Source organism: Sebastes umbrosus, chromosome 5, assembly GCF_015220745.1.
Source record: "Sebastes umbrosus isolate fSebUmb1 chromosome 5, fSebUmb1.pri, whole genome shotgun sequence".
NCBI classification, from domain to species: Eukaryota; Metazoa; Chordata; class Actinopteri; order Perciformes; family Sebastidae; genus Sebastes; species Sebastes umbrosus.
The window spans coordinates 16,974,104-16,996,904 of NC_051273.1; the positions used below are offsets into that span (position 1 = coordinate 16,974,104).

At 41.2% G+C, this 22,801-nt stretch overlaps 1 protein-coding gene across 1 annotated transcript in view; it reads left to right on the forward strand.

Moving 5' to 3' along the window:
- Nucleotides 1-22,801, forward strand: part of agbl4 (ATP/GTP binding protein-like 4) — a 320,866-nt gene that overhangs the window by 271,647 nt on the left and 26,418 nt on the right. The window contains exons 7-9 of the mRNA XM_037769115.1: nucleotides 16,630-16,719; nucleotides 18,714-18,828; nucleotides 21,456-21,567. Coding sequence (XP_037625043.1) covers nucleotides 16,630-16,719; nucleotides 18,714-18,828; nucleotides 21,456-21,567 — 317 coding nt within the window. The remainder of the gene's footprint in view (nucleotides 1-16,629; nucleotides 16,720-18,713; nucleotides 18,829-21,455; nucleotides 21,568-22,801) is intronic.

A 22,801-nucleotide genomic window follows, 5' to 3' on the forward strand; every position in this document is an offset into this window, starting at 1 on the left:
CAGTGAGAGACATGGCACCTCCTGCGACCTTAGTGGATGACTTATCTTCCTACCTTGGGGACTGAGTGATGTGCTTGTGGCTCTGAGAATAGCTACAGTGCTGTCCGTCTGAGTTGGGGTCGCGAGCGGCCCGGGCGGTGCAGTGTATTTGTCTGAATCACAGCTCCTGGCTCGCACATTTGGGTCTTCCTCTGATACACACACACACACACACATATACAGTCCGCTGACGTACAGACACACATGCTACTGCTCAGTATAGCATGATGGAGGAGCGTTGGGGCCATGTGTCACACCTCGGCTGCTAAAGAACTCACCTGGCCTTTCCTTAGCACTGATGGATTTACGCCGGCTCTGCAGGGTTGGCGTAAGCACACACATACACACACACGGATTGTACTCTAGATCACTTGTTCTTGGTCTGTTTCTTCAAAAACATCAGCTTAGAGGGTGTGAAGGAGAGGGAAAGAACAGAGGAATGTCAGCCAGCAGATATGGCTACTTATATCCCACCCTCCTCATCCTCCTCCTCCTCCTCCTCCTCCTCCTCCTCCTCCTCGTCTTTGCTTCATCACATGAGAAGGATAGAAAGAGTGTAATTTTCAGCTGAGGAGTTGTGTGGCTGATTTTATTCAGAAAGCTGACTTCCAGACAGGCTTCGTGTACATGTACGTGTACGTGTGTGTGTGCGTGTGTGTGTGTGTCCGTGTCCCACAGATCGCTAATCTCTCTGAAGTCCTGTTTGTTCTCCAGGTTTGCCCCCACTACAAACATTTCCCTGATCAAAGCTGTTGAAAAGGCCTGCCACTTCAAACAAAGTATACACACACACACGCGCGCTCGCACATATACAGATACACACATACTCATCCATTCCAACACAGCTCTACGGGCCGGCACGTTGTCATGGCAACCACATTAATCCTAAACCAACCAGCGTGCAGTTGTTGCATCAGGCGAGCCAATTAGGAGTGGGAAGAGAGAGAGAGACAAACAGGAGTCATGAGCTCAATTACCATTTCAATGTTCAATTAATTTCACATGTAGACGTTTATTTTCATTGTAGACACACACACAGATATATATATAGATGCTATGAATACTATAATTTAGCTATGCTAATGTCTAAATGTTAGTAGTCATTCTAGCTATTTGTATAATTGAGAGATGAGGATTTTCTGCTTTCATTTAAATTCACAGGCTGTCTTCTCCCACTCTCCAGCTTCCCTACATCTGTTTTTTTTGTTTTTTTCTTTTAGCGGTTATACAACAATCCAACAATTTTTTTTTAGATATTCCAGAAGTCATTTAATTTCCAGAGATAAGCAGTGATGTTATCTGAGACATTTGATGTCAGCTTTATCAGGGAGCTGTATTAACAGCAGGTGTTACGCTGCGTTTAAATCCTTTCAAGTTAACTTACAGACAGATTAGGGAGTTGGATAACTCCTAGGATTTTTTACCTTTTTTTTAATCACAGAAACAAAACTGTTGATTTACCCTGTGGGTAGAATGATCTCTCTTTTTTTTTTAATAATTATTATTTGAAGGTGCCGTTATACAGTATCCGCTTGGGCTAGAATGTAGAATTCACCTTCACTATGAAAGAACTTCAGTTTGGGATCACAAAGGTCTGAATCAGCAGTGCGAGGCTGACTGAACGCTGTGGGGAGAAAGTCTCGCTGTCCGCTCCGTTGTTGTTTCGCTCCGCTAATCGACACATTCAGATGATGTTGTCGTAAATTAAATGTTTTAAGTGTATCCACCCGATTTCAGTTTAACCTTGTCAGCATACAGTTTGACACAAACCATTGTCCATTGAGCTTAATAATAAACCGGTACGTATGCAGAGGAAAATCTTGCAGCTTCCTCAAAAAACTCAAATCCAAATCTCAAATCTTTCCAGCGTCCCAAAGCGGGGACGCTTTCAAAAGCTTGACAGGAGAGTTGTAACTCTCTGACTGCAAAACGGAAGGAAGAAATGCCTATTACTTTATCTGATATCCAGCTGATAGATTTGGAAATCACTAAAGAGCTGAACATACCCACAATCAAGTTCAAAGTCTGTGTGAATGATTGATGCACCGAAATGGACCGTGCCTCCGTTGCAGGACGTCTTGCCTCTCAGACTTCAGAGAGAAGCTGCTGATTCTCTTTGAGATGCTAAAATGGAATTAGAAAAGACCTGCAGGCTATAATTTGTCATGTTTGCTGTATTTGTTTAAATAACTCAATGGAAACGTGATTATCATACATATAGTATGTCATTTTATGTATGTATTTTAATTAGCCATTGAATATGGCATATCTGCCGTATCTCGTTTTACTTATTTTATCTTCATCTTTATACAAACACAGGTGTTTTAAATGGGTGTTGTTTTTCACAGTAAAATATATTCTGGCCTATATGGGAGAATAGCTTACAGGGTTTACATTGGTCACTAACGCTGAGTTCCAACCACCCATATTTCGCTTTATCAATGAGCTGGCAGCACCAGACAACCTAGGTTGGCCACTCGTCAGTACCTGTAGCTGTAACAATAGACAATAATTCCCCTGGACAGCACACTGTTAGAAACGGCGGTGCTGACTGCATGTCACACAGTCTTTTTCTGATGTAAGAGCTGTCCAGCCAGCTGAGGAGAACAGAGTGCAGCTCTTAAAATGGGACTCACAATGGGCCACGATAAAGACTAGACTGCTGCAAACAGAAGCAACAGAACCCCATTCACTTCTCTGTCTGTGTGTGGAAATACTCTTATTCACTTTCTTGTAGAGAGTTACAAGTTCACTTTCATGTCTGTGTGCTTAGCATAAGGAAACGGGGAAGCAGTTATCCTGTCGGCCTTGTCCAAAGTTAAAAAAGTACACCTATCAGCACCTGTAAAGTTTACAGATGAATACGTTATATCTTGTTCGTTTAATCCATACACAAACAAAAATATAAAATTGGCAGTTTATTGTTTTACAGGGAGTTACGTGCTGTAATTATTTCTTGGCAAACAACAGTCCAGTACAGTCACTTCCTGATGTCACAGTGAAGTTGCCAGGCAACCAGCACGAGATGCTGCACATAAGTACTGGGCAGTGAAATAGTTACGCCACTTAAATAGCAAAATACCATGCAGGAGCTGCACATGTGGTTGTTCAGGTGCACGACACGCTACTAGCAGGCAGTGGACAGCGCTGTCCTGCTTGGCTAAATAACGGAGCTGACAGGTAACGTTAACAGAGGTTGCATTGAGTTACATAATGATGCATTCAAACCCTATTCAGTAAAAATGAATGAATATTTGTCATCATGATGTGTTCAAAATGTAATCTTGCAAAATGTATTTTTTGGCAAGAAACTTAAATAAATCCAGTTGTTTGAAGGAGATGTTTTCAAAGCAATATAAAATAGATATTAGAGAGGGAATTATGACTTCTTTAACTTCCTAACACTTGCTCCAAGCAGCTTATTATACATAATTAGAACTACTAATGCCACGATTTCTTTTAATCAAAGCAAATATTTGAACAAAGATATACAATCATTGATTTCCTAATCATTTGAAAAGTGTGTTTTTATGTAAATAACCACCGTGAATGACAATAACAAAGTAAAAGGATAACATTTAGAATTTTTGACTTCGGGACGGTTGAAATTATTTTTCGGGAAGGTTCCAGCTGCTATAACAAAACAAAATAAGAAAAAATGATCGGTCAGTATGGCTCATCGACGATCAGCAATCAATTAGTATTGGCACAAAAAACATGATCGGGGCATCTCTAGTGTTCGTGTATTAGTAAAAACTGGTTTCTAGAGAAAATAAAACGACTAATATGATCTTGACTATATGCAGAAAAAATTGTTTATCTTATATTTGCACTTTCTGTCCATAACATTAAAAATTAAAATCAATAGCTGAGTCTTAAAATAATTATTTTTGCTCGGTCTACTAGTTTTGTTATCGTTGTCTCAGTCTGGGAAAGGAACTAAATCAAAATGTGGTTGGTTCTTAATGTTTGTGATGAAGACACGGGGCATATTGTCACATCGTCTTTGTTATTTTGTTATTGTTTTTGGTGTGTCCCGGTGGCCTGTTGATTTGAGCCGAGCACTAAGTGGTTGTTAATGGCACAAACACGACTGTGGTTTTAAAATAGCAGACTGCCCATTAGGCTGGTATTAACAAGGTAATGGCCTGTTACTAAACTGCTGAATGACATTGTCGCTGCCGCCGAGCCGAGCTGATTCCCGCAATGCACACATGATCACACACACACACACACACACACAAAAACACACCACATACAGTTAGTTGTTCCATGCACAAAAATATATATATTTTTTATTTATTATATCGCCTGGTGAGAAGAGCTATACTTTGAGTTGTGAGGAGAAAAAAAAGAGATGAGAGACAAGAAAATAGGTAGAATCGAACAGAATAGAAGAAGAAAAATTGACTGAAAGACATAGCTGGGAGGTGTGACGTGGTTATTAAAGCTGGGATGCACTATGGTTGTTTGCCTCAGCCCGGCTGTATTGTTGTGGCTCAGAAATTATTGATGGGTAGGAAGAGACGGAGTAATAAAGAACTACACATCAGTTCTGTCTGTACGTCTGACTGCTCTGCTTGTCAGTTGGGCTTTAGTTACATCTTCACAGAGGTCCGAATGACATTTAAGAACAAACTGTGTCTTCTTTGTCCATACAGAGCTCCAGTGCTAGTATAGGTGTTCATGCACTGCTTGTGCACGTGTTGCCGTTTTCCCTGTAGTATGTTGTATTTTCCAAATACACAATCACGTACAGTACACAAACACACGCGCACAAACACACTGTGTTGCGGCAATAGGGCAGCGCAGCAGGGGGTATATCCCTGGGAAATCATTTCTCCCTCTCCTTTCTTCCTATTTGTAACTTGTCCTTTCAAGCAAGACAGCCCTTAAAGTTCAGTGGCGCATTCTTCAAAAAAGGCTATTACTGGCTGCCTCTGATTCTGTATCATGCCGTGCACAGACCAGCCATCCCTCCTTTTTATGTCCCTCTCCTCCTGTCATCATTTTCTGAAGGCAAGAGAGGAGAAGTCAGGGTTTTCAGAACCGCCTGTGACCAATGCCTTGAAACCCTAAGCAGTCCCCGCCTCTGACTTTGCGCCAGACATCCGTATCATATCGCTAAAAGGGCCTATTGCTTTTGATACTTGACAGAGCTCCCTCTTTGTCTCTCTCTCAGTGAATCTCTGTCTTGCCCTCTGTGCCAACTGTCTATCACACTCGTTCTCTACACTTACAGGGCTCCATAAAACAGTGTGTGACTGTAAGAGATACGGACTGGCTTCTGAGAGGCATGTAGAAAAGCTTGAAGTTGTTGTTGGCTCTGACAACGGATAAAGGTTCACATGCCCACAATGGACAGCGGTCATAAGACTGAATGTCTCAACCTTTTCTGGCCTTTTATGACCACCGCATTTGTTTAAAAAATTAAATGATTGATGAATTTATGATTGCATGATTGTCTATAGTTAATTGCGATTAATCACATTTTTTTTATCTGTTCAAAATGTACCTCAAAGGGAGATTTGTCAAGTATTTAATACTCTTATCAACATGGGAGTGGGCAAATATGCTTGCTTTATGCAAATGTCTGTATATATTTTATTGGAAATTAATTAACAACACAAAACAATGACAAATATTGTCCAGAAACCCTCACAGGTACTACATTAAGCATAAAAAAATGCTTAAATCATAACATGTCAAACTCAAGCCCAACAGGCAACAACAGCTGTCAGTGTTCTGACTTGACTATGACTTGCCCCAAACTGCATGTGATTATCATAAAGTGGGTTTTTCTGTAAAGGGGAGTCTCGTGGGTACCCATAGAACCCATTTTCATTCACATATCTTGAGGTCGGAGGACAAGGGACCCCTTTGAAAATGGCCATGCCAGTTTTTCCTCGCCATAATGTAGTTTAGAGCGTTAATTAACCTCCTTCACTACAAGCTAATATGACATGGTACCAATGGATTCCTTGCCAGTATATTTACTCTGGCTTTAAAACTGAGCCCGCTACAACCTAAAGATCGCACGTTGTTTGACTTTGACAGCCGTAATTAGAATATATGAAATAAATCAATTTCTCTTAAATCCCCACATGACTGTCTGACAAGGTCATGTTGACACACTGACACACTGTATAATATAATGGTTCATTCAACCTTGGCTGTTACAACCTTTTGATTCTGTGAATGGCAGCAAAGCTCCCTGGTGGTAATTAAACATTTATGTCTTAATATGATCCACCTTCAGTAGCATATTGATAAACATACAGCATTTGATTTTTTTGTTCTATGCCTCAGGCTATTCAACATGATGTGTTGTGCTTAAATATTAGAGAGCTGATTAATACCCACTGACAATTGTGTTTTTGCTGACCTCCAGTGCTTTAACTTCTCACCTTGCTGCGGTGATTTAGAACTGTACTCCAGGGTGTGTCAGTACACTGTGACATCACTGTTGGGCGTGGTTACAGCTGCAACAAAGCACACTTCTGACTTCTAATTCAATATCATGTTGGTATTTTTTATATGAAATAGGGTAGTCATCATTTAGATCGGGCCTATTGAATTGGAGGTCCACGGGCCACATCCGGTGCAGAAGCAACCTCCGAGTTGCCCAGCATACATAAATCTGATATATGACAAAATATATAAACTACATATATAGTAGGGGTGGGGGGGAAATTAATACAGCATTTTATTGCGATATTTTGTGTGGCAATATTGTATCGATACACGGACATGAAGTATTGATCTTTTATTATATGAACTATTAACCTCTTAACAATTGAATACGTCTTTCAGGTGTTGTAGCGGCTCAGTCTTAAAGCTAGAGTGAAGATGGTTTCATATGAAACTACAAAATTTAAGGAATCAATTGGTACCAACCATGTCATTTTAGGTTGTCGGGAAGAATGCTAAATAACACTCTAAACTAAAGTCAAGCTAAATTTTGGCGAGGAAAAACTGGCAGGGCCATTTTCAAAGGGGTCCCTTGACCTCTGACCTCAAGATATGTGAATGAAAACTGAGATTAACAGAGTGAAAACTGTATCTTATTAGATAAAACACATGTTGACAAACTGCGTAATTTGCAGTTGAAAAAAGGCAATAAATCGCAATAAATCTTATTGCAATACTCAAAATAACGCAAAATGTTTAAAATCGCAGTAAGATCTTATCGTGACTTAAGTATCGAGATAATATCGTATCTGTAAGATAATATCTAGTGTATGGAAGTAGCTAATGAATTAGCCATCTCGCCGTACCGTTCGGTAGGGATGGGCAATATATTGATATTATAATCGTGATATCAGACTAGATATCGTCTTAGATTTTGGATATCGTAATATAGCATAATTGTTGTCTTTTCTTGGTTTTAAAGGTGCATTACAGAAAAGCGATGTCATTTTCTGAACTTACCAGACTGTTTTAGCTGTTCTATTATTTGCCTTTACACACTTATTAGTCATTATATCCACATTACTGATGATTATTTATCAATGATTATTTATCATTTTGTAAATATTTTGTGAAAGCACCAATAGTCAATCCTAAGATTATTTCACAATATTGATATCAAGGCATTTGGTCAAAAATATCGTGATGTGATTTTCTCCATATGGCCCAGCCCTACCGATCGGGCGGTAGCGACACCGCCGATCATATCTTTCACAAATCAACGTTTTTTCTCATGTGATGCAGTTCAGACCACGCTTAGTAGCTTTTCAAAACATCTGGCATCTGTGTCTGTGTGCGTGTGCATGTGTGTGTGCGTGTGGGAGAGAGAGAGATACAGTGTGTTATTGGTTACTGTTATTGCCACTCGTTATGGTTCTGTGCATTGATAGCTCTTTTATATTCTATTTTATTTCTATAGTGAAACAATACACATTGATATTTTTTACTACATTCATTTGCATTTGTTTAAAACTTGTCATGACCAAAAGCTAAAAAAAAAAAAAGGTCAAAATAGGCTGCTGCAAATGTCTGGCCCATCTACATTTCCTGGTTTTAAAATCTGGCCCAATTGAATTAGTAATTGAATAGCCCTGATTTAGATCATTATTGCTATGATGCATCCACTTGACTACTCATTTGTGACCCCTAACGGGACCAGAGCTCACAGTGGTAGCAGTCTGCTCCCTGGTCAACGATGGCCAAAGGCCCGCATCTCACCTCCACCTCTCATTAACACCATTAGAAAGCCTCTCAGCTCAGCTCAGGCCTGAATGCTGATGGCTGCCTAACACCTTGTTTAGGACAGATCGTCTCCCCGTCTTCCCTCCCGTCCCTCCGTCAGCATGCGTCCCTCCGTCACTGCCACTCCCATCGTCTGTGACCTCCGCTGTCATCACGGCTGCCCTTGAGGAGCAGAAATCTCTCCATTTCACAGGGACCAGCCATAAGGGGGCTTGATTGCGGCAAATTGATCCATAATCACACAGCGCTCAGAGCTTTTTATCCTGCCGCCTCTTCATCTCCACTTTAGAGGCCCGCCGTTGGCGTATTTACATGCTGTCATCTCAAGGGTTTCCTCTGCTCCCGCCCTCCTCTGTCTCTTTTTTCTTCTCTCTCTCTTCTTCTCTTTATTTCTCTCTCTCTTTCTACCCTTCATCCCCTTTATGACTCTCCCAATTTTCTTTTCTCTCCATCTCTTTGTCCCTCCCCTTTCTGTCTGGATGTGATGCCAATCTGAGTGTCTCGACACGGCCATTGTAATCCCCTCCCAAAGCCTGTGTCTCTCTCCCTCTCTCACACACACTCACACAAACACACACACACACACACCTCTGACCACCACATCTCTGTTTTTGATTGCTCTCTTCAGCTACGCACACATCCTAGATGGCCACGATGGCCGAGGAGACAGAGAGGAAGTGAAGGAGGGAGGCGGGTACAGAGATGAGTAGATGACAGGATGGAGGTTTAGAGGGATGCTCCAGAGGTAGAGGTGACTTCACCCAAGAGATACCTCAGATTGGTGTCACCTAGTATGCCTCTCCATCCTCTCGGCCTCTATCCTCACTTATCTCTCTCTCTTCTGCGCCATCTGTCCAGTTCAAAATTGATTTATTGGCATGACTATAATTATAATACACAAAGGTAGAGCTGCAACGATTAATCGATTAATCAATTGGCTGTCAACGATTAAATTAATCGGCAACTATTTTGATAATCAATTAATCGGTTTTGAGTAATGTAACAAAAAATGAAGTCAATTTCAGCTTCTTAAAAGTGTATTTTCTGGTTTCTTTACTCCTCTATGACAGTAAACTGAATTGTTTTGTTTGAGATGTGGACAAAACAAGACATTCACCTCATCTTGGGCTTTGAGAAACACTGATCGACATTTTAAAGACCAAACGACTAAACGATTAATCGAGAAAATAATTGACAGATTACGTTTTCCACTGTAAATACAATAATTCATGATGAATGAAAATAAGATAACAAATGGTTTATGCCTACAGTATACACTAACAAAATACTATAATATGCTATGGTATATAGCTACATGACCTGGCATGTAGCTTCTATCAGGAACACTATATTTTGACTGGAATTTTGAAAAAAAATAAACAATAACTAACTAAAACTATAGGGATTTTGTTGCCTAAACCTAAAGGCATGCAAAGGATAACTATAGTGGTTTTGTGCCAAAAATAAAGTGACACTAAGGGGATGTTGGGATGAGAATGTGTTGATAACACGGGATTAACAGTTGAATGTAATGGTTACGGTGAGAACCATAGAAGAAAAGAGCTATACAAATCTAAAAAAAAACAGGGCGGCAGATTTTGAAGGAGCTCAGTAAAGTTTCATGTGTTGTTCTGCTTCTCTTTGTTCTGGCTTCACCTCTGTCTCACTGCTTGTCTCTCTGTCTCCCCCTCGCTGTCCTCCGTCTTTGTATCAATCATCCCCTCGAGTCTCTGTCCATCCACCTGTCTGTGTAAACATCCTCTCCTCTGTAGCTTCCTTTCTTCGTCAGTTCAGAGAAAACACTGTGGCCTCATGTTATGACCATTAGTGATGTTTATGCAGGGACTCGTCTCTCTCTCTCTCTCTCTCTCTCTCTCTCTCTCTCTCCTCCTCACCTCACTCAGAGTTTAGCTGTGTAATGTGTGGTGTGTGTGACAGGGGGGATGCTTTATGAATGTGTGAGGAGGCCTTGGCACAGCCCCTACCTCCCCACAATAAGATGAGCTGAATAAATCTGAGACACGCCACATGCTCTCGGGCTCAAACACACACACACAGAAATTGAAGTCGGGGTCCTGGTCAATTCCTGGGGAAGAAAACAGCATCATAAAACTCTTATCACTTTAGAGCCCTCCGCACTTCAGCGCATATCCCCGTCCCTCTCAGTCTCTCTTTCTTCCTCTCTGTTTGTCCTTGAGGTGGCAGAGGGTGGTGTCAGCGGGTGGAGAGGGTGGAGGGTGGGGGGTGAGGGGGGGGGTTATGTGTGTGAAGAGGTGCTGGGCTTTGATGCTTGTTGGGGCTCACTCAGCTGGGCAGTACACGGTGCTGCATCTCGTCCCAAGGCTCTGTATAAATTCAACGCCAGTGACAATTTACAGCTCGCGCCCATCCTCGATATGACGCACTGAGCAGGGCGCCAAGCGTGTCTTGTTGCCATCTCGCCAAAGTGAGGCTAATTTATTACAGTGTAAAACCCACAGAGCAGAGAGAGAGGGGGGGGAGGCGGAGATATAGAGAGGCCTTGGTCTGAGACTTGTGGTATAATATGTTATAAAGCTGTGGCCAGCGTGACACTGTGTTTTTTTATTGTATCACTGTGGTTGCAGCATGTTGCAGTGAATACTGGAGCACAGTTTCTGTGCCAAAGAGTTTAGATATATCCCATAATTCCTGTGGTTTAATATACAACCTAAGATGCTATTTAGTGTCCAATAACATAACTGTAGTCTCGCAGTTTAGTGCCAGTCTTAAAATTGTCCCTCAGCCTCTCAAAGTCTCAAAGTTTGGACACTGATGATATTAAAAAAAGTAAAAAGTCTGCCTTTTACTCCTCGAATCAAATTTAAAGTCGGTAAATGTATTTAAATATATGCCATGATGCTTCACCAAGGTCTTGACAGGGCTTCCTTTGTACCTGCCGAAGAAGAATGATGAAGACGCTCTCAGTTAATTACATCACGTCACAACTTATGAGATTGAACCCAAAGTTCCCAGGACTCACTGTCACAGAAAGAGCTGACCAGCACGATCAGGCCTGACCTTCAGAATCCATTAGATTTATGTTGTTTTTCACAGGCACTTCTCTTCTCTCCGGTAATTTACATATTTATCAGAGCTGATCATAGTTTGACATCCTTTAATTTTTTTTTTTTCTGCTCTCGGCGAGCTGCGAGAGAATGAGCAGTAATGTGCCGTACAGTGCAGCGCGTGACTTTGGCAGGTGAGAAATATGCTGAGGGAGCATTTTGATTTGGAAGTGTGGGCATAAATTTTTGCCTCTGCTGCTTTCACTCACTCATTGTCACCCCCATCCTCCCCCACAACCCCCCATCCTCCTCCTGTAGCCCTCTCTCACTTCCATCCACTCTCTTTCTCCTTCTCTTCCTAATTCTTATACCTTTGTATATATATTTTAGTCATGTTCTCTGAGCTGCTGTGACAGGCCCACAGAGGACTGTGATGATGTGAAGGTTAAAGAGGTTTATAATTTGGAGACATGGCCTCTCAGGAGTCGGTGATGTTGTCACAGCGTGGCAGCAGTGAAGAATTAAAGTGACAATAACTGTTTGGATGCCTAGTAGCATATATAAAACTTTAAAGGAAGAATTAAAAAGTGATCATTTTGCTAAGTTAAACAGAGTGTGATCACATGTATGTTTTCTTCCTAAAATCACAGAACAGCAAGATACTTACATCTTCTTTTCCAGCATGTTCGGCTGCTCTATTACCGTAACATGGACACAAACACCAAATATGCGCTGTTGCCATTATAAATTATAATTTACAGTCTTTAATGCAAATTTTTTTGTAATATGTACACGTTATCTGTCACTTTATGTACACATTCTGATATGTACATACCTGTCACTACTCATTGTACATACAGTATATAGACATCTCCACATGTACATACTATATATAATCATCCAGTCCATGTATACCCATCCAGTATTTATTTCTTTGCACTATTTGTATTGTTTACAGCAACATTTTATTTTTACTTTTATTATTTTATTCTTATTTTATTGTTTGTCATCATTGTTCCTTACTGTTATTTCTATTTGTAAGTACATTGAGAGAGAACTAATGTTGTCAAACATACTTGGTCATACTGACCCTTTAATTTCAATGGTTAGTGCACCCTATGTTTAAAAGATATTATAGTATATACAATCTATCATGATCACCCAGCACTGTTGAATATAGGGCTGCAACTAGCATTTATTTTCACTGTCGATTGATCTGTTGATTATTTCTTTGATTAATCGATTAGTTGTTTTGTCTTTAAAATGTCAGAAAATGGTGAAAAATGTCGATCAGTTTTCCCAAAGCCCAAGATGACGTCCTCAAATGTCTTGTTTTGTCCACGACTCAAAGATATTCAGTTTACTGTCATAGAGGAGTAAAGAAACTAGAAAATATTCACATTTAAGAAGCTGGAATCAGAGAATTTTGACTTTTTTCCTTAAAAAATTACTCAAACCGATTATACGATTATCAAAATAGTTGGCGATTAATTTAATAATTGACAGCTAATCAATTAATCGTTGCAGCTCTAGTCCACATCAGATCTCAGCTTACATTCCCCACTCAGTCAGGATTTGTAAAGAATGTCACAATATACTTCTTCTTCCATTTGCACTTCCAAATTTTTCTCAGCCATAATGAATGTGCAGCAGCTAAAAAAGTTTGCTGATTAATCGATTAGTCAATGAAAATTATTCTGCAACTATTAATCGATTAATCGTTAAAGTCATTTATCAAGCAAAAATGTAAAATATTAGCTTATTCCAGCTTCCCAAATGTGCGTATTTGCTGTCTTTTACTAGTTTTATATCAATATAAATTAAATATCTTTGTGTTTTGGACCCATAGTTGAACTAAATTCACAGTGGTCGTCACGGCGGGCTCTGGGAAATTGTGCTGTGCATATTTGACGTTTTTAATAATAATCTCATGCACTAAATAATGAATCCACTAATCAAAAATATAATCAATAATTAAAATAATCATTAGTTGCAGCCCTAATGTACACACATAAAGCAAACCCAATCATCATAACACACTTAAAGAGGGAAAATGTAGCACATCTCAAAGACAAATGAAGATGATGAATTGAATTAAAATGTTTCTAGTCATATAAATGAAATGGCAGTGATGTTTCTTTTGACATTCAGCTCAGCAGTTTCTTGTTGAATCACTGTTCTGGGTTGTTCTTCCCTCTTACTAATATGTCTAAAAACTGTCTGCAAAGAAAAAAAAAGAGTTTCCAGGAAAGAAATCTGTGTTGCCTTTGCTACCTTTCAGTCACATCCCTTGCTTTCTCTTTCACTTTATTCCGTTCCCTCTGTTTATCCGTCTGCTTCTCATGGCAGCCCCCCGCCGGCTGATCTCTACTGACACCTTGAGGTCAGGAGATGCTGCTGCAGCGCTGTGCTCAACCATAACTTGACCCCAACAATCATGTTATATGTCACCCACACCTGAGCCAAAAAAAAAGTGATTTTCCTTTACATGCAGCCGCCCAGCCGTGGTACTTGGTATGATGCTGGTTCCCTCCGGGCGTCGGGGTGCCTATGGAATAGTGGGACTTAATTTTGTGCTACAATGCTTGGCTGGGCACAGCCAGAGACAGAGGAATGCAGAGCTACAGACACATAAACACAACAGCTACTCTGGGAGCATTTGTGAAAGCCCTGAGGAGACATAGTCACACACACACACGACGATGTGGGATAAACAGTGGATCCATTGTAAGCTCCAGGAGCCTGCAGTAAGAGATTGTTTTGATGAAGCAGCAAGGGCACACTAGCACTGAGACTAAATGTAGCATGGCCACGATGGTTGAATTCCCCGACAGTCGGGACCTTGGCAGCTGCCTCTGGTTTGGCTCACAACTTTCTGGGTTCTTGGTTTTACTGTAGGGAGAAGGGCTGTCTGCTTTTTTTTTCTCTTTCCTGATTGCAGCTTTGTACAGTACAATATGTGTGTGTGTGTGTGTGTGTGTGTGTGTGTTCTTGTATCAGGAGCCGACGTGGTGGCCCGGGGTCGAGGCCGAAGTAGAATTTCTAAGTGATAGAATTTCACAGCCACCGAGCACCCAGCGGCCGGCCGAACCGCAAGCACTCACATTTACAACAAACGGCCGCCTCGCTCCACGGAGACTCCTGAATGGCAAAGCCATTTGTCTCTGTGAAGGGCAGAGGGAGAGAAAAGCGAAATAAAAATCAGAGGGAGAGTACTTAAATGGAACAACGCTTCTTTTTTTTTTTGTTTACGACCCCTAACCACTCAAACAAACACACCATGTACACACAGAAGCACACACACACACACACCGCTGTGAGGCTAAATTGGAATTAAGGAGAAGGAAAGGTGCATAGCCTGTTGCTAATTAGCATTTTCTCTGCTCAGCAGAAGCGGGTGGAGGAATCAATAAGATATTAAGTTTGTGTATAGCGATGAGGCACGCAATCACTTTCATCCATTAGCAACAGCAGATTAGAGGAAAAACATTGGCCAAGAAAAGAGCCAAATTTTGACCTCTGTGATTGTAAAGTTGGCTTGGAGCGCAGAACGGAGACTGCTGGTTTTTATTTTATATTATTTGAGGAATGTGAGTAAGAATGATGCCCAAAATATCTACGGTAATCAGTGCTCAAAGAGGGCCGGTACTCGCCGGTACGCCGTACCGGCACTTCTACATTTTACTCTTTGGCGTACCGTGACTTTTTCTTGCGTACCAGCACTTCTCACAAACTGCCATTCATGAACATACAGCACAGTGCCAGTGTTTTTGCAACGCCCCTCATAAGCTGTATAAATATAAACAATATGTAAACAATGTGGAGAGCATCTAGACGAGCCGACACACAGCACGGGGGAGAGGGGGGTGAGAACAACGCTGCTGTAATTTATCGATACAATACGTCCTTCCACATCCCTTTTGTTAAATAATAACTGAACTGTTTGTCGTAAGTTTATTTTAATTGTCAACAAATATAATTAATGGAACATTATTTAAGAGTTTTCTGAATTTGCTCTTTTGATTTACAGAATATGATTTTTAAAGGCAAATATTTCCAATTAAATGTTCAGACAAAGGCTGTGATATATGTGAATAATAAAATAATTATTCAACTAAGTAAGTAAGTTTAGTCTTTAAGCTTTTTTGGAGTTATCTTTAGTGATATTAATGGTCCATAATTATGTAAATTTGCATAGTTTTACCCTTCAAATTTACTTGAGGGAGGACCCCACAACCCAATATCTCCTAGTGTCTTTTATTCACTGGAGATATTCAGAATGTGTGTCTTTATCCTGCAGCATAATACGTATGAGCATTATGACACTGCTCCTAAAACCTGAATGAATAGCTCACACATCTCAGCTCTGCATGCATACCTGCCTATAGGCCTACTATAGAAGATGCATATCCCAAGTATAACAAATGAATGAATAAATAGGAGCAAGAGATTACTGATACCGGCGGATACACATGCCAACATGTGAATAAGGGGAGTACTGGCACTTGTTTTTTTCCACTTCAAGCCCTGATGGTGATATAAGAGGTTAACATGACCTCTTACAATTGGGTTAATTTGACTTTTAGAAAAGAGCATTTTCACTTCCTCTGAAATTCGTCACAGCAGGTATCCAATAAAACGTGTAAACACTTGAGATCATTCTCGTGTAATCGAAGGTTTCAGACAGTCATTTATATCCCCAGAATGCAGTAAAAAAAAAGGTCTATGATCTGAATTGATTCGAGGGAAGAATCCAAGACCTCTGACTAAATCTCTCCATTTTAACATTTTCACATTTGACAAGTATGCCAAAAGGTTCATGAACCCTTATTTATGCAAAAATCCACCAGTTGAGTGACTGAAAATGCTCAAGGAAAGTCTCCAAGGTACAACTTGTCTGTCCAACAGAGTAAAAGAGCAGGGGAGGAGAGAAGTGTCTAGCCAGAGAGAAGTCTTCAGCCAGACCTGAAGATGTGAATCAAAGAAGCCCTATATCGGGTCACACCTGTTGCTGGCTGATCCCGACCTCTGTAGATGTATAATTCAACCGTGCCCAGTTGAATATTCTGTGCCCTGTGTTGGTTTGATGTTTGATTAATGTGTGTCTGGCTGAATATGGACGGCCAGGTCAGTGTGTGTTTTGACCCAGCCTCTCTCACCCTGCTGGACTGTAATAGGCTACTCTCTGATACCAACTTGAGATAATAATGTTTTAGTCTTATCTAAAACTGAGACGTTTTAGAATTGCTGTATACACGTCTACTATAACTTATGCATTAACAACAACACCTCTTTCTCTCTTTGTCTTTACACCTTTCCCCTTCCTCCCTCTCTCTCTCTCTCTCCCCTGCAGACCATCTGAGTCCAGAGAAGGAGAAGAAGCTGGTCTTTCTTACATCTCGTGTTCACCCCGGAGAGTCTCCTGCCTCCTTTATTTGTCAAGGTAAAGTTTTAATGTTAGGTCGGTGCCCTGTTTCATCGATTCAGATGCAGCACCACTGGTCGGTATGCTGTTTGGTCACGCACACCAAGATGTGTCAGAGTTCATTATATAGGGGTTTTAAAAAGTAGGTAGCCTATACATTTTTATTTGCTTTATTATTAGTCAGTGTATAATTCAATATATTGTCTGTATTTAGGAACACTTACTATTTACTGTTTGCTATTAATAGACTAATGAATTTGAAAGAGACTAAGTTACATTTATGGACCATCTCAGATGGGACACACAATAACACCACATTAAAATAAAGACTTAAAGATGAAATAAAGATATAATATACATTCGCTTGTGTTGCCGATGTGTGAACGGATTGTAACGTAACTTAAAAACCGAGACCCTCTCTGACTTTCTCGGTTGCCTATAACAGCCGGAGGACAGATTTTTATGTAAAAGACTCAGGACGATTTTGCTGGAAAAATCCAAAGGATGTGACGTTAACGCACACTTCTGAATGCCTTGCCTCTCTTTAGCTCTCCTACAGCCCCTCCAAAAATGTCATTCAAATCCATCACAAACTTTTGGAGTAATCCTGGTAACAGACAAACAAACAAACAAACAAACCAACGCCGGTGAAAACATAACCTCCTTCAAGGCCAAGCCTTTGGTCTTGGCGAAGGTAACAATGCAGCAGAGGCCGAGATATTCCGATTTTTAGTCCCTAGTATGGGTCCAAAAATTCTGGATCCTACATTTCCCATAATGCAACTCAACAGCATCTTGTTAGATTTCCCCTGCCTGATATTGCTCTCATATTTCTCCATGACCTAGTTTTCGATACAGGTTTTTAGTTATAAATTAGACAGATATAACCCTGTTGACAGCCACAGGTGACATTATAGAACCGTTTTCAAAGGGCTGAGTACTCCCCATGCTTAGTAAACTGAACACCAGGTATAAAACTGAACACCAGGAGTGCCCCTTTAAATTTCTCAACATTTTCAGAAGCATGCCACATACAGACATATGCTCCGCACCTGCACCTGAGATGTCTGAGTGTTACAGGAATAGGTACAAGAACCTGTTCTTCTATATAATATCTCAGGAAATACAATCTGAGGATATGGTAGGGTTGCATTGTCTCAAAACTAATAAAACAGTTTGAAAACCCGAGAACCTTTGGGAAATTGTCTCCTTGTGCAGTACGATAGTTTTAGCAGGATTTAATGACTTTTAGCTCCCTTCCTCCTGCTCAGACTGAGGTGAGTGGGCAGGTTCGCTCCTTCTGGGTCCCACTTCCATGTTTATAGGGAGCCGGTCTGAAGAGGGGAGGGCCGGTGCGATAAAGGGACGGAGGGCACGGCCTTACCTTTAGCGCTGGTCCCTGTCCACTTCTTTGACTCAGTGAGGCAGACGGAGGATAGTCCATTAACATTAATGAGGTGTAGAGATGGCGTTTGTGTTATCTATCTATCTATCTATCTATCTATCTATCTATCTATCCATATATCAATCTGTCTATCCATCTATCTATCTATCTATCTATCTATCTATCTATCTATCTATCTATCTATCTGTCTATCCATCTATCCGTCTATCCATCTATCTATCTATCTATCTATCTATCTATCTATCTATCTAATCTACCTACAGTATCAGTGTGTGTGAGTGTGTTTCAGTGTGTGTGTGTGTGTGTGTGTGTGTGCATCATCATGAATCAGATGAGTTGGCTTCTCGCCCGCTGTGTGCTGTCTGTTTTTCCAGCGCCGTCAGCTCCATTCCATTTGTATCGATTTAGGCTTGACGTCTCCTATTCCTCCCCCGATTCTGACGATGCCCCCTCGCTGTCCTTCCATCTCCTTTTGTTTCTCAAAACTCAATTAACTGCCAGCCCGTCTTCGCTTTTCTTTTCAAGTCTATTTCCCTCTCTCTCTCTCTCTCTCTCTCCCTCTCTCTCTGTATGTGTGGATTTTTATATGTGTGTGTGTGTTTTATAGGTGTGATCGACTTCCTGGTAAGCCAGCATCCTGTGGCTCAGATCCTGAGAGATCATGTGATCTTCAAGATCGTCCCCATGCTGAATCCTGATGGAGTCTACCTGGGAAACTACAGGTACCCGTTTTAATTCTTAATTTGAATGCATCGCTACGCTGCGTAGAATTCACACATTACATTGTTTTACGGGGGATTATGCTCTCTTAACTCCACCTTTAGGGAGCTTAATGAATTCATATAGCTCACAGCAGTGCATTTGTTAGAAGATAGTATTTGGCTGCAGGGCTGTTCTCTCTGCCAGCCTCTCTGTCCATCCTCTCTGTCTTTAACACTGTTGCTGCAGCTCTGTGGGCATCCTCCTCTCCTCTATTTTCCTCTCTTCTCTTTCCCTTCTTCATAATTGCCTTTTACTTAATAGGCTCAGCCCCAGGAATACTAATGCACACTGAGATAAGCATCAGCAGCGTGCTCCCAGTGTGTTTGTGAGTGCCATCTAGTGGCGGTGCCTCGACACTGCCGCCAAAAAATACATGCAGGGAATCTCAGTTGCTCCCCCAACAGTGACAATCTCTAGAATATTGTAGACTGTGATTGGTGACTGCTTAAAGGCTATTTTCATTAGCTTGCTTTCACATGATCAGCAGCGTATTGACAGAACATGAGTAGTGATAGTCCTCACCTCACCAATCACACATGCTCTCACATGCACGCGTCTCTCTCAGGCACACAGATGCCACACAGCCGTCCCTGCAGGATACAGTGCAGAGCAGACTGAAATGGATACACGCAGAGCAAAGAATCAATGTCAGTTAACCTGAGATGAGTATTTTGTTCATGGCTGGCTGCTCTGCTCAGTCGCTCTTCAGTATCAGTGACTCCTGTATGATTACTAAGGGCTTTAGTAAATGTCGAAGATGCACATGACAACAAACAGGGCAGCGCAGGGTGCATCTATACATGCAAACATCCCATTATGGCAATTGCAGGTTGCTAGTAACACTTGAGAGTAGCAATCCACCTCTATACAGTACCTGTTTACATCTATCCATTATATCCATCCATCCATTCATCTATTAAGGAGCCCCCAAAAGGTCACATTGGGAATTTGTTGTCTGATTTACCTCTGTGTTCCCTCACAATACATTTTATGTTAAAATAGTAGTTCTGAGAATAATTCCCACCATGGCCTTTTGGGGGCTCCATAAACTATCTATCGATTGTATATATTTACTTAAAGGTACCCTGTAGAGTAAACGAAATGTTTTTTTATTTTTCTATTTACTGTTTCTCAATAAAAATGTGTGTGTAGGCCCATCCTTCAGCCCTAATAAATGTGTTGAATGCATTTCCTTCCTCATAAATCACTCTCTATTTACTATATAATACACTATATTTAACCTCCACCACTTTATTTGAGTGTCTGAGTTCTGAGTATGAAATTTCTGTGCCATATGGTGCCCTTATAAAATCCCGCAATGGAACAAAAAACAGTGTCCGTGCCATGCACAGTACTTTCTGGTAACAATGCCCAAATGCAACGTGTCACATTTTATAGATGCATATTGGCTTTGGGTGGCTCTATACCTGTCAGCCAGTGATCAGTGATGAAGCCAAATGTCTGTGGTTCATAAGTCTGTGGTCCTGATTTACTGCTCGAGAGTAAACTACCCAGTGTCATTATAGGGAGTGAGTGAATGAGGCAGTGATTTAGGATAGGGATGTCGCAGTGAGGAAATATTCCTACCGGTTAATAAACTAAACACCGGTGTTACTGATTACACCAGACATTTCACAAGAAAAGATGACGCTCAATATGTACGTATATACAGAATGTAGAGCGCTTACTTTGATCTTTAACGTCGGATGGCTGTGTGTCTAGCCTCTCAGGTCGAGATCTGCTGTGGGGCCGCAGGTTTCCACCTGGCGCCGTTGCGCTGCGCACACCGTTGTTGTGTTGAGTGATGTTTCCCGTCGATATGTGTTTCCCCCTACCTAAACCTGAACCAACCCTTATCCCTAACTATCGAGGGCGGCGCTATCATTTTAACAGGAGGGAAACACTATTCAACGGGGGAACAGACTTCAACATAACAGCAGCTGTGAGTGCTCTGTCCTTCGCACGGCGATTGCCTCATTAACCTTATGGTTTCTTTATAGCATTGGGTTTCAATACGAAATATTGGCAAATAGATGCTTTTGCTTTTCGTTTTGACACCAAATCCTCCGTCATCGTCTTATCTTTCAACTCTCTCTCTCGTCTTGTGTGTGTGAAATCTGACTCCTGCTACTCTGAGCTGAGACTCCGTACGAAGCAGACACTTTTACCATCCCTCGTCCAACTATGTATTGATAACACGGTGATACGCAAAAATCAACTAAATGGGTTTTATTTCTATAAAAAAAAAAAAGCAAAACGACGGTGGGGGCGGTGGGCAAGTAATATAATCGTGTAAACCGTGTTACACCGCTAAATGTATTGGTTTATTACCGCCACCAACCTACAATCAGTGAAATAGTGTGAAATTATTGACGGGACTTGCATGCGTGCACAAGATACGAACAAAACCCACTCTTAGAAACATCGCTCCACAGCGCTACTAGTAGTCAGAAATTCTGCAGGGTACCTTTAATGATGTTTAATATTTTTTGTAAGCCAGACTGCATTATAGTTTTCTATAAAAGTTCTGTGTGTGTGTATGTGTTTGTGTGTGTGTGTGTGTGTGTGTGTGTGTGTATGTGTACAGGTGTTCTCTGATGGGTTTCGACCTGAATCGCCACTGGCAGGATCCCTCTCCATGGGCCCAGCCCACGCTGCACGCTGTCAAACAACTCATAGTGCAGATGAACCAAGACCCGGTGAGCGAGCGAGCGCGCACACACACACACACACACACACACACACACACATGTATGTATTATGCACACATGTCCTCCATACTGTGCTCAACATTCCTTCACCACAGTAATGTCTGCTGGTCCCGAGAACAGTTTTCTGCCTCCCTGCTTGGTTCAGCATGTTTCTCAAATCTGTGTTTAGGGTGTGTGCTCTGGGGAGCCGGGATAGGCTAGTCAGCACCTCCAGAATGTCAGCTTGGGTCTCTTGGCCATTCAAAACATATTACTGAAGCAAGTCTATGCTTTCAGTCTCTAACTCTACTGTAACTTTTACCTTCTCCATTTTTAGTCTTTCAGTCAGAGGAACGCTACAAAGGCAGGCCAGGGATTTTTGTCTTTGTTCCTGATGTTAATTATAAGCAGAGCGGCAGGTTGGTGGGATTACTGAAGGTCAGTGTGTGTCCTGGGAATACTCTGCCCTTTTGTACACTCCTCTAATCCTGATAAGAGAGGGAGCGGGCCGGGGCGGGATGCAGGGCAGGCCAGAGATGGGGTGAGGCGCGGGGCTGGCATCGGGCAGATTAACCTTTTCCCCCGGCGCTGACACACTGATCGATAGACTCTGTCATGGCAGTGTGATCCACTCATGCCTGTCATTCACACACGCAAACACACACACACACATACTCATCCTGAGCAAACAGACACATACACATACTCACTCATCACACGACGAGAATACTGCAATGCACAGACAAACAGGTCTCAAATGCATGTTTCCCCTGCCAGCATAGGTATTTTTCTCTCTCAGATGCATACTTTTACAAATAAAATTGCAACTATCATACCATTATGTAGAGGAGTGATTCCCAACCTTGGGCTTAAGCCCCTCTCAAAGGTCAGGGGATGAATCTAAGGGGTCACGAGATGATTGCAGGTGTAGGAAATTAAAAGAAAAATACTACTATAATAATAATAGGGCTGTCAATTGATTAGAATATTTAATCGTGATTAATCGCAAATTAATAGCACACATTTTGTATCTGTTCAAAATGTACCTTAAAGGGAGATTTGTCAAGTATTTAATACTCTTATCAACATGAGAGTGGGTAAATATGCTTGCTGTATGCAAATGTATGTATATATTTATTATTGGAAATCAATTAACAACACAAAACAATGACAAATATTGTCCAAAACAAAAACCCTTACAGGTACTGCATTTAGCAAAAAAAATATTCTCAAATCATGGCAA